The 12925-nt window shown below is 39.3% G+C and overlaps 1 protein-coding gene and 1 long non-coding RNA gene across 4 annotated transcripts in view; one reads left to right on the top strand and one right to left on the bottom strand.

Annotated features, from left to right (window-relative positions):
• Positions 1 to 12925, top strand: part of LOC127596144 (uncharacterized) — a 193356-nt gene that overhangs the window by 140662 nt on the left and 39769 nt on the right. The gene's annotated exons all lie outside the window — the stretch shown is intronic.
• The window catches only part of prkcz (protein kinase C, zeta), a 50928-nt gene that overhangs the window by 10542 nt on the left and 27461 nt on the right, over positions 1 to 12925 (bottom strand). For all 3 annotated transcript variants that reach the window (XM_052058273.1, XM_052058272.1, XM_052058274.1), the window contains 5 exons: positions 11600 to 11735; positions 11351 to 11438; positions 11080 to 11199; positions 7346 to 7425; positions 6325 to 6414 (listed from right to left, as the gene is read on the bottom strand). In XM_052058273.1, the coding sequence (XP_051914233.1) occupies positions 6325 to 6414; positions 7346 to 7425; positions 11080 to 11199; positions 11351 to 11438; positions 11600 to 11735 (514 nt within the window). The remainder of the gene's footprint in view (positions 1 to 6324; positions 6415 to 7345; positions 7426 to 11079; positions 11200 to 11350; positions 11439 to 11599; positions 11736 to 12925) is intronic.

The following is a 12925-nucleotide window of genomic DNA, read 5'->3' as shown; positions in this document are numbered from 1 at the left end:
CTATAACAAGTAATGTGGAACCTCTTAAAGGTCATATATACCTTCAGCGCGTCCACTACCTCAATAAAAAGAGATCTTCAATTGCGTCCTGATAGATTCCCCTTGGCAACCGGAGAGAAACATGTTACGTCATTTCACATTGGAATTAAAGCGAGTGCAGAATGACAAAAAATATATAGATATTTTGCTCGGTCATGACTGGATCTCACATTCCTTTTTATTGATACAAATTAACATGAAACAACTGATTTGATCACCATTCATGTAATATTCAACAGATCTCAATTTAAGACATTATTATTTACACGTCATGGATTTGTAGACCAAAATTTAACAGCCTGTCAGTGTTTCCCAACTTTTATTGAGCTAAAACATCCATTGTATATTAGAAAAATCTCATTGAATACCACCAAACAAAAATGTCACCAAAACCATTATGATTTTGTCTCTAAATAAGTACTGACCAAATTCAAAATCTGGGTCTGTTTAAATGAATACAAAGCTGATATACTCGCAGGAGGCCATCAGTTTTTCTATTGTGGGAGTAGTAACAGGGGACTCCACACTTATTGTATATGCTGCCATTTAATGAAAGAATATTTACTGTAACTGTCCTGTCCTCATTTTTATGTCATAGACAGATAAACAAAAACATAATTTTGGGAGAAATTAGGTGAAAAGTGGATGGACTGGATTTCCCACGGCACCGCTGATAACTCTCGCTATGGTGTGGTTGGAAATCACTGGTCTATCTGAATTTAAAAAAAAAAACTCTTACCCTCCGTCTGGACTGCATAATTCAGCTTTTCCCTCCCCTCAGGGTTAACACACTCTGAGTGTTCACATAACCTGCTTTCTGGAATCCCCATCCCATTCATATTGGCCAACCTTTCCCAAGTGCTTCTGATGTTGAACATTGCAATCTTTCTGCGAGTACTCACACTCTTCATATCTCAAGATTCTCCTCTTGGGATCGCAGAACCTCTCAATGTGCATGGCAAAATATGCTTCAATTAGGCATCATGCTTCAATTAGGCATCACTTAAGCTGCCACTGTTAGAGGTTCTCTCTCGCTCCCAATCTCCTTCTCGCTAGGGCACAGGTGTCAAACTCAAGGCCCGGGGGCCAGAACTGGCCCGGTATATCATTTTATGTGTCCCACGAAAGCAAATCAAACATGTCAACTTCTACCAAGATTGCTAAAATCTGGACCAACATTTCAACTTCTCATATGTAATAAATAAGAGCCATTGTCAGCATTTTCTTGTTACCAAATCCCTCATTACAGTAACTTAAACAATCGTTGATTCAAATATTATTCTTGACTTCTTTAAATGCTTTCACAGTCATAACGGCCATCCAAAGAAAACGGTCACTTCAACGTGCCCCACGACAAAAATGAGTTTGACACCCCTGCTCTAGGGCATGAGATCATTTTCTGTTGATTGGTATTTTCTGAATGCAACTGAAACCGAGTTATGCATATTATTTATTGGATTCATTCTCAGTCAATTTTCTCTGTAAAAACCTGAGCCGAAAAAGGATGTCAATGTCTGGACAAAATGATTTTTTGGTTAAACAATGTTGCGAAAAACCATAAATAAATTCTCAGATACGCACACCGAAAACATTGCAACAAGTATTATTTTGAATATAGAAAAAAAACAAATACGCAACCCAGTGCACTTTTTGCACATCACAAAATGTGAACTTCCAAAAATGAGAGGCATGGTGGCCATTGGAAAATTCTGTTGGTCCATTCCAAGGCAGATGGCCCAGAGATTCTGATTATTATTATGATTATTTGTAATCGTCCCTAATTCCTAAGTAATTAGCAGAGCACACAAATATCTTTTAACAAACTATTCAATTGGGAAGGCCGCAATAAATAAATAAGGCCGCAGGCTGTGTCATGTTTTGTTGGACAGTTGCTTGTTGTGTGACCAACAAAGTAGCAGACTAAGCCCTGTGCGGGTCGAATCGTCGTCTGTGCCACCACCACCACCTTTTCGCTGAGATCTGATTGGGGCAGACCTCATCTAAATTTAATTACATTAAATTTAATAATAATAAGCACTTTAAAATACAGCCAAGTGCTGCGACTGAGATTCATGGAATTTTGAAGAATCAATTGGAAAGATACCAGATGATCAAAAAGATTTAAAATGGAACACCACAACATTAGATTCACTGCTTCATTATCGAAAGTAATAGATGGAGATCTGATTTCATTGATAAAGAAGAACCGTAGTGATTTACAGCAACGATGATCACAAAGTCAACAACAAGTCAAGTCAACAGTATTTATAGAGCACTTTCAAACAGCCATCGCTGCATACAAAGTGCTGCACATGGAGCGATTTAACATACACAATTAACAGTAAGACGAATCCGTAATAAAGGCGGTAGAAAGCACCAAACAGTAAAACCAAGAACAAATCTAAGTCATGCTGAGACGAATGCCAAAGAATACAAGTGAGTTTTGAGGAGGGCTTTGAAGATGGGCAGCGAGGAGGCTTGCCGAATGTTCAGTGGGAGATCATTCCAGAGAGAGGGACCAGCAACAGAAAAGGCTCGATCCCCTCTGAGCCTCAGTTTAGTTCTTGGTACTTCTAATAATGTCTGGTCCACAGACCTGAGGCGCCGGGCAGGTGTGTAGGAATCCCAAAGGATCAATCCCATCACCGTTCTCATCAAGCTCGACACTTGTCTGGCAATAAAGAACCTTGCATTTGGAAAGGGATTGAAAGACAGAGCCAGGTAAATTATATTCAAATGTGTCATCTCTTCAGAGAGTCAAGCCGCACCCCGGGGACCTGTCTGATGAATATTAATACAGAGTAACAACAGGAGCAGTGTGCCAGGCCTGTCAGGACTGGAGACAGGCTTCTAGTTTGAGGGCAGAGAGCGTCGCTTCTGCACCTCTCAAAGCTTTGTCAACTTGTTTTCCCTTTGCACTACATAGTGGCTGGTTGCTGCACTCAGGAATCTCTCACGCTTTGATATCCTTCCCCAGTTTGCCTTTGGTGTGTACTTCACAGCCACTGTGGCAGCACTCATTAACACGGTGATTGTTTTCTTCCTCAGCGCGTTACTACCCAAACTCTCTTCGACTGAAGTCCCAATAGGGAGACAGATACCACAGAAACACTCCAACAGTGCTAATATTATAAAGTGACATTTTATTGTGGTGCTTTAAATGCGGATATGAAAATAAATGCAGCTATATACAGACTGCCTTAAGAGCCAATGAAGCACAATGAGCCTATCAATGAACGAAACAAATCTAGACTGTTAACTGACATTTTTACATATGCATTTTGGAGAAATGTATGCTGCCATCTAAGAAATGTCTTTTGACAGGGTGCCCCTATTATTTCAGCAAGCCAAAGCCAATAATAATAAAATTACGTTTCATTTCTAAGCGCCTTTCAAAACACTCAAGGACACTTTACAATCAAAACAAGAACAAGTCATATTTTGCACTTGTTACAAAAGCGCAACTTTGTAGTAAGAGTGCGAGTACTAGATTGGATGGAAGTTCCTGTGCAGAACCCGCAAGCTCCCAAGCCTTTTGTGAGGTCATGAGCTTGCGGAAAATACTGCCCGGGTGGGCAACAAAACCTTTTTTTGCAGATCATTTTGAAAATTGTATATATATGATAATATATATATGAAAAGTAGCAAACAAGACATAAATTATGGAGCACCCGTTTTCAACAATCTTTCTGATCACTATTTTCCTTCTTCTTTATTTTCTTCTATTATGTATTACCTTTATTCATGCCATAATGGCATGGATTCCTTTTTGGAACATATCCAGGAGGTTCACCTTCTCCTAGGGTGTCATGGTTTTCATGTGGTGTTATGCTGTTTGTCATAAAATTTGCAAAGTGCAAAGTGTTTGGGCGTCAACTTAGGGTGTTACAGAATAAGCAAAATAATACACAGACGGCGCACATAAATGCATTTTTCAGCCAAACAAAACAGCTGCAAGATGAGTTTTCAAATGGCAATTCACAAATCAGCAAATGCGGACTATACAGTATGCAACGACTGTAAAGGATATGGGATAACAAGGAAAAAAACAAAACATTATAAGTACAGTATCAATGGGATAGCTTTGCAAATATAGAGTATTTTCTTCGTACAGGCTCCACCTAACTGCACCATAAATAGGAAGGCGTACTGTGTGCTGCCTCAGCTCGAGATGTATAAAGTAGATAACTCCTGTCATGTTTGGCAAAGGCAAATCAGAAAGAGTAGTGACAACTCTGTCCTGTTTTCAAAGCTAACTGTCATTAAATGTGGGTGTGCAGGATCTATTCTGTTTGTTGTTGTTGTCACATGAGTTGGAGTAATCTGACAGGTTATAAAATCAAAGCCCAGAACAGCTGTCAGCACCTGACTTTCAGGAGGTAGTAAGCACAAAGAACTACCATCGGTTCATCTGCCTGGAGCGAATCTGATGTGCTACAATTTTAGCTAACAATGGGTAACAACAGCAAACTGTTGTCTGACGATTTGTGATGGAGTGATAATTATTCACTCATTTATTATTTTGAGTGATCTAGTGCTAGCTGTTTAAGAATCATAACAATATCAAGTCCATTTCAGATGCAACCAGGCAGAAGTAGAAAGCTGCTGGAATTGAAAAGACAGCCGGTCTTGGGGGCGGAAAGAAGTTAATTTAAAAAAAATCTAAATGTTTATGGAAGTTTCATTTCTTTAAGATCATTATGATTATTTTGCATGTATTTTAGAACCTTACTGATACTGAGTACAACAGCTTGTAGCTGAGCCCGAAGGTGAAATAATCACTGCTCTTTTAAAGTAAAAATACTTGATTTTAGACAAATTGCATATCAGAGCAGACATCCTGCGCTGCATGAGCAACACAATTCTGGTTCAAACATTTTTGTTAAAAAAAAACAACAAAAAAACAAAAATGTGGTGTTAATATATTTAGAACAGTAAAATTCAACTTTCCAAGTTATTATTTCATGTGAAAAGCCAGTTTTGATTATGTGGAAAATGAACAGTAAGTCGATTCAGTGTTATTTGAAGTAGTAGAGGGCCATGAAATTTTTGCCCCTTTCTGTTAATATTTTGCATCTATATATCATACTTAACCTTTCGTCTCATCAAGCCCATTTTTGTATTGTACAAAATGCAGTTTCTAAACAATAAATTAATTTATTGTGGTGTGGGGAGCTGTGGGGGGTGGGGGGGGGGGGTTGTAGGCAGTCACAGTTAAGTACTGCCAGATTGGTTGTTGAATCATGAAATTATCCATCAGTCCCCAACCATTGGTCCATGGCAGTTTGTTGGCCATTTGGTGCCAGCCCGCAAATGATATATTCAATAATATAGTGGCAGAATGTAGATACCCCAATAGTACGTTAGCAGCACAGCACCTACCTAGCCCTGTCGCCGAATGTTTTCCGGTCAGTCTCACGGATGTAACGGACCCAAACCAACGTTACAAGATCATAAAACGAATCATATCACGCCACGAGCCAAATACATTCAAGAGCAAATGAGAAATAGAGTTTTCAAGGCTATGAGACTTCAGCTGCTAAACCTTTTCCCAGGCGTGGTTGGTCAAGCTAAATTACTCCAAGAGTGCAATGATGACTCATCCAGGAGGTCACAAACAAACCCAGAATGACATCCCAAGAACTGCAGGCCTCAAAGACTGGGCAAACCCTTTGAAAGTCAGGAGGCATATGTGGCTGCTGACCAAAAAGTATGCAAAGGTTCGTCCCCCATTTGCCAAGAAACATGTTGAAGGAAAAGTTTATTTTACACAGCAAATTAGATGAGGCTAAAAAAAACACGCAACTCGGCTGGCTAGAGCCACTGTCCATTAATTGCTTCAAGACACAAAACTGACAATGAAACAACCAATTAATAGGTTCCTAGTTTTTTCCATTTTTAGCATACAAGCAGAAAATATTAAATCACACATCCCAACGGATGTCTGTAGTTGATGCATTAAAACAGTAACATTACCGTATTTGGTCTGGATCCTAACTAATTCTTTGGTGGCTGAGACTATTTCAGGCAGCACCTCAATCCAATGCCATGTGTGAAATGTTACATATATTAGCAAAATAGGCATTTGAGGAAAATGCACAAATCCCCCATTATTTTAAAGGTAAGTATTCACTGTGTTTACCGGTACTCTTCAACTTTTGTAATCTACTGTTAGTATATGTCAACATGAAATTTTGCTTCACATACTCCTTCTGCCTCATCACATTGTAAGTTATGTTTGTATTTTGAATCCACGGACGACCACGACCTCTCTGCAACACTTACCTGCTCCCAGTCTATACTGCGGAAAAATGTGTGGGACTTGATATCTGTGAAACCTGTCTGGACCTGGCAACCCAGCCGCTCCTTAGGATCCTGTGGGAACCAAGACAGCTGTTCAAAAATCTGAATTGGCGCAACGCTATTCTATCTCATAGCAAAACAATCCAAACAATGTCACATCTGGATTCTCGATTTTCCCCCAAACCTAAATTGAGCCTCATCTGGAAAGTAAATGAGTCTTGAATGGGGAGGATATTTCATACTGCATTTCAGTTGTTACAGTTCTTGAGTTGCTTATCACTAAAACATAAGAAATAGAAAGAAAAGTGATGTCATTTTTGAGGCGTTTTAAAAGGACGAGGATGAAAGACGATTATTATATGAACAAGGACGGAGGGTTGATGTGGGAAGGGTATCAGCTTGTGGACGCAGGACGGAGTGGCAAAATAGGGTAAAGTGCCCATTTGCCAAATGGCAACTCAGATAACCAAGTGCAAAGTTCTTGCTTACGGATGTGCGTTGATTGTTTTGTGGAGTTGGGCTGCACTTACAAATACAAAAGACCTCCCTCCCACAGAATATCCTTCTCTACTCTCATTTCACTCAGACATACAGTGTGTTATGACATGTGGCCTGAAGGTGAGGTGGCATCTACTGAAAATTGTTTTGGTTTTCTTTTCCTAGTTTACTGAACAGTTTATATAACTTCCTGAATAACGTGAGTTCTTTTGGGGTTTTCATGTCAACCTTGGAGAGTCAGCAAAGAAACTGCCAACAAATGCCATGTAATGTTAATAAATCATGTGTTTTTGAGAAAGCAGTCGCTGTTATGTCAGTGGTTAGGCTCGTTAATATGAGTATCTACAGTCTGTATACTATTTGCATTGTGTCCTATCCCTTGTATAGTTTATTTAATTTCAGTGCATTGGCTGCCCATAAGAGACAGCCCAATTTCCTGCCCATGACCACAAACATTCTGTCTTGAGAGAGCGGAAGAAAGGCTGCTTTGGCAATGGGCTCTCACCTTGTTCAGAAAACCTTTGAGCACGCTGGCTGCTTTCACCGACAAAGACCTTGGGATGCGAATAGGCTTCTCAAGAATAACTGTTGGCCAAAGAGGACAGCAACAAAAAAGGGTGAGAGGGAAAGAGAAAGAAAAGGACAATCGTGAGGAGGGGCGCTGGATGATTCACAGTCCAACAGCCTGTGGGTCACCATATCTGCTGCGTGGGAGTCCAAGGAAAGGAGGAGACACAGAAGACTCCATTCTGGTTCTTTCCATTTTGATGGTGCACACACAGGTTTGACGCTCCCGCATTACAATAGTTATAAACGAATAAAAACAACAATGGTCTGGAAAACGAAAGGATCTCCCTTAGTTACGGACATCAAAATACAGTTAGTTCTAAAATGTTGGCCTACCGGTTTGTGCCCGTTTAGTGGATGCTTAAGCTATTGGCGTTCTTTGATTTTAAATGTGAACCGTTTTAGGATCTTAGTTGTGCATTTAAAAAACACTTTGTATTTCTGTATTTTTGTCCTCCTCTAGAAAGATTAAAATAGTTTCATCCATGGTCCAGGGGGATATAATGAAATATCAGATTTGCAAAACCACAAATATGTGAAGGAAATATTATTTATCATTAGATGTTTTTTTTAAATGTGTTTAATGGGTTTGCTACATGGTGCCACATCCGCCTCGCAGTTCAGAGGATGTAGACTAAAATTTAGGCTCCGACGCTGCAGTGTGGACTTTGCATGTTCTCCCCATGACTGAATGGGTTCTGTCTGAGTAATGCGATTACCGCCCACATTCCGAAAACATGCATGTTATGTCAAAAGAAAACACAACATTTTCGGGAGGTGTGCGTGTGTCTGAATGGTTGCTTGGCTGTTGACCGGTCCAGGGCATAACCCATCTCAGCGAGAGGCGGGGTGCCTCTCGCTGAGATGGGTTTCCAGCACACCCACGACTGTTGTGAAGATAAGCGGAATAAGTGCGAATCGAAATATTTTGATGTGAGGATCTTTGCCCTAAGAAATTCCTAGCAACCGGACTCCACCGAATTTTAATTGAAGAACACTGGTCAAGCACAACTCTATCAAACCGTCATTCGTTTTTTCATGTCGTAGATTGTTGGTTGGTTTGTTTATTTGGAATTGATCCTTGTCCCTTACTGTTCCATGCTTGGCCAAATGTTCTTTAAAATGTGCATTAGCTACAGTATGTTCAATGTTTTATTCTGTATATAAAATTATGGTGACTGTATGACACTTGTAAATGCAATCCGGAAACAGATGCCACCCAAAAAAATATTAAATTGAACTTCACATAATGATGATCATTGGCACGTTGGCTTGGCTAAAATGATTTATTATTTGAGTCAATGTCGCATAGGCAGGATATGTCGCAAACAAATGAATGCAGAAACAAGGAAATGTCAAATATGCCGGTGGCTGGGGAAAAAATTGTGTTGTGCTTTAACACAGTATCAGCTTGTGAAATGTGTTGACTCTTAAAATGACTAGCACGGTGGGGTTGATTTTTTTTTCTTAATAATAAAACATTTTTCAAGGTCTGGGTGTCTGACTAAGCTTTGAGGCTGGCAAATGCAGCACCGATACCCAAAGCAGGACCTGGCTCACGGTTCAGCTCAGTGACATATGGCTGAGCAGCACCTATAGGGAACGACTTGATATCCGTTCCAGAAACCTGCTGTTCTACAAGCAAACCCACTAGGAAACTGCTCTACTGGTAACAGATGCTAGATACTGTGCCACTCTATGCTACTGACAGTCACAGCACAGACATACTGTATTGTATCAACAAGGCTGTTGCATTATGGAGGAATTTCTGTTCTGACAAGCTGGGGGGCGGGGTGATGGACGATGTGAACTGTAAGGGTACCATATGGCTCGAGGAAACACAAATAAGAAAATAGAAGACCCAATTATAGGTTTGAAAGTAGTACTGTCGTTCATCATGCATTCATAAATCTTTCATTAAAGGGCGTAATTGCTTTGTCCATGCAAGTCAGGGCAATTCATGTTGTTATCATCCAAAATCAATCATTCTAATCAGAACACTTTGCTGGAAGAAAGGGTCCACCACCTACTGGATGGAACAATGAAGGAGTAAATCAAAGAGGCAAATCCAGTAAATTCTCTTCTTAGTGCTTAACTACAGTTGAAAAAAATATAATGGGTAAAGGCAAAATTACAGAAGAGGACTAGGGCCAATGAAGAAAAAAAATAAGGTTGGCAAGATTCTCACTTTAATCTCAGAATTCTGTACAAAATTATATAGAAGAATTTAATTGCTTTTATACGGTTATTCGGGTTGTCTGGAGTGCATTTCTCTTGTAAATGCCTATTTCTGAAAATGTGCCTGTCAGCAGTATTCAGGGAGTTTTCGCCAGGTATTCTGGCTTCCTCCCACATTCCAAAAACATGCGCGTTATGTTCAGTATATACTCATTTGTCCACAGGTGTGAGAATGAGTGTGAATGGTTGTTTATCTCTATTTGTGCTGCATTTGGCTGGCAAGAATATCAAAGACTTAAGACACCTGGTTTGTGAAGTGTGGAAAACATCTTGAGGAATTAAAAGGAATGTAAAGAAGTAGAAGGGCTACAGTAATGGCAAAGACGAGAAATGTGATAGGACTCTCGAACAAGATGTGAAAAATGTGTCACTGTTCTGGCTTACTAGCTACAAAAAGTTCAATAAAACAAGTCTGGATTAATAAGAACAAAAGACTCAGACACATCCTCATCAAAGTTATAGGTGTGTAGTAAGCACACTTCTTTTCAATTACATAGGCACTTAAAAAACATCCCTTTCAAGATTATTAATGGTAAAGACATACTGTATTCTAAGAGGACAATGATTTTGAGTCTAAAAATCTATTATTTCTATTTTGGAGCAAATGTCACAATATACATCTGGTTTCCTAGAATCAGGCGGTCAATGTAAAACTGTGTCAGTAAATGAGAAAATAAGAAAACTCAATGGTGTCAAGTGATGTCATATACAGGCCAGCTTCGGTGTGAGAAACATCAGTGAACTAAAGCTAATTAACATTGGAGGGAAATAAAGTTAACCAATTTCGTGATTCCTGCATTTTAATGAACCATGCCAGAACAATTTAAGCCTGCATTGGCACAGACATAAATCCTTTGCAGCTCAGAGCTCATTTTTATTCCATGACATGAAATCAGTTTCGTCCACACTCAAACTAAATATCACTTATGCAACAAAGGCATAAATTAACCTAAGTACTATTTTTTTTGTTTGTTTGTTTTTTATGGCAAAAAACAGCCAGAAACATCGCTTTGAGCAGACTTTGTCTCCAAGTATCTCATATGACTAACACCCCCTGAACCTAAGTAAATATTGTTGGGCGAAGCATCCTTAGATCTTTGCTAGTAGGGAAACAGCAACTGATTATGTACAAGTGTCAAAATAAATGTGTGCAGGAATGTTTGAATAGCGTGTGAAGAGTGCAAAGCCTCATGAGAAGCCCACTTTCTTCAAGAGGTTTTTGTGCATATGGAATGCTGGCTAATGAGCATTAAATTGAAGAGTTAAGCAATCAGTCAATAAAGTCCATCAGGTCAGTGTATCACCACATTTGTCCATATGTCGCAGTTGACTGCTTGGTATTGGTACTGGTATTTGGTGCAATGCGATATCAATCGATTTCAAATAGTGGTGAAGCTGCAAGCCTTAGCTATTGTTCAGTTGCCCCAAACTCACCTTGAAAGAGGTATTCCTCAGTGTTCATGTCAGGATTGTCGGTGATGATGTCAAACGGGGACCGCCCAGCCATCATCTCAAACATTAGTACGCCGAGGGCCCACCAGTCTACACTGAAGCCTGAGTAAGCAAAGCGTATTTGGTTATAAATTCAAAACCGAGCACTACTGAATCAGGTGTTTTACATCATCTTAATTGGGGGAGGGGGGGGGACAAAGTGATTTGTCAGATGAGACATAAGCTAATAATGAAACAATGACCTCTCTCTTACCATAATCTTCTCCTCTGAGAATTTCTGGTGCAATGTAGTTTGGTGTTCCGCAGAATGTACTGGTTGTGTCACCTGGTCTGATTCCCTCCTGAAGAAGAAATAAAAACACGAGCAATAGAAATAAATTAAATAAATGGAATACGAACTTGGAAAAAAAGGAAAACAGACAGTGTGTCGAGTCAATACTGATCGACTACCTTAATTTGTAATCTGCAGCCATCAACAGTGGAAAATGGCAGTGTCGCTTACCTTACACATGCCATAGTCTGTGAGCTTGATGTGTCCGTCATGGTCCAAAAGAACATTGTCCAGCTTCAAGTCTCGGTAAATGATGCCTTTCTCATGCAGGAAGTTTAGAGCAATGCAGATTTCAGCAGCATAAAATCTGTTTTAGGATGTTTTAAAAATGCAGAGATTGGTGAATGTTGTTTAAAATGAAATAATAAACACACTCACTACTAGGTGATATTGATGAGTTGTTCTTTTCAGCACCAGATATTGCTCAACCCAGTGTGCAACCCACTATGAATAATAAGAAGGTATTTTTTTCCCTTGGATATGACCACTATGCTGTGGTTTGTTTTAATGGAATCTCCAATGGCCTATACAATCTGCCGTGTGATTGCCACCACTGTATATGATGCTGCTATAAATCATTGTTTTTTCTTTTCAGTTACCCTAGGCATTTGAAGTGCATGATTTTGTTACCTCCATAACAAACAAAACGAGAAAAAAAACAGAATACATTTGGATTTCATCTGTGGCTTTGACATGCCAAAGAAGAATGTCTCTATTTTTATATCCTGCATTAAGAGATTTATCTAGAACTAGTGCTCTACTGAGTGCAATTCACATATCAGCCCTGGTATCTCATTGGCCAATCCAGGTTCTAACCTAACCAGGAATCCAGCAAATCTGATGGGTAAAACTGTATTTAATTGTAAGCGTAGGGCTGGGTGATATATCATTATCATATTGACATCTAGATCTGAGCAATGAAGATATACAATATCAAAAATTACGACGTCATCAGTCATGTGGACTTTTTGTGTCACATAAGCGAAGCGAGACGCAGCTGTGTGCCATCAAGCAATAAAAATACAGTAGACATAGTGTATTGTATCTTACAACAATACTTAACCATATTTATAATTACCATTTATATGTACCAATGAATGTACCAACTATAAAATAGTGGTGCTCAGCTCACTGGTCCATTCAAGGATCGCCAACATCCTGTTTCTGTAAGCAACCTGTGTGTGCCTTGACTGACATTATATTTTTGTGGATCAAAACAATGTCAATAAAATATCTAAAAATACATGAACCCATAGTAATATCGATATCGCATCTTTAAAGATAACTGGCATGAGTATTGAGATATGAAATTTTGTACACAGCGCTCAGCTCTATGCAGTACTGTACTGGGCTAATGTAGTGGTGACATAGGGTTTTTATTTTCAGTTGGAACAGTGATTTTTTTCCACATTTCAGGTCAACCACATGCATCAAATCATTCTTGAATGACACTTTTGCTATGATGCATATTATGTGGCAGTGAAATTTCCAACAATT

Source organism: Hippocampus zosterae, chromosome 2, assembly GCF_025434085.1.
Source record: "Hippocampus zosterae strain Florida chromosome 2, ASM2543408v3, whole genome shotgun sequence".
In the NCBI taxonomy this organism is placed as follows: Eukaryota; Metazoa; Chordata; class Actinopteri; order Syngnathiformes; family Syngnathidae; genus Hippocampus; species Hippocampus zosterae.
This window is presented reverse-complemented; position numbering and strand designations above follow the sequence as displayed.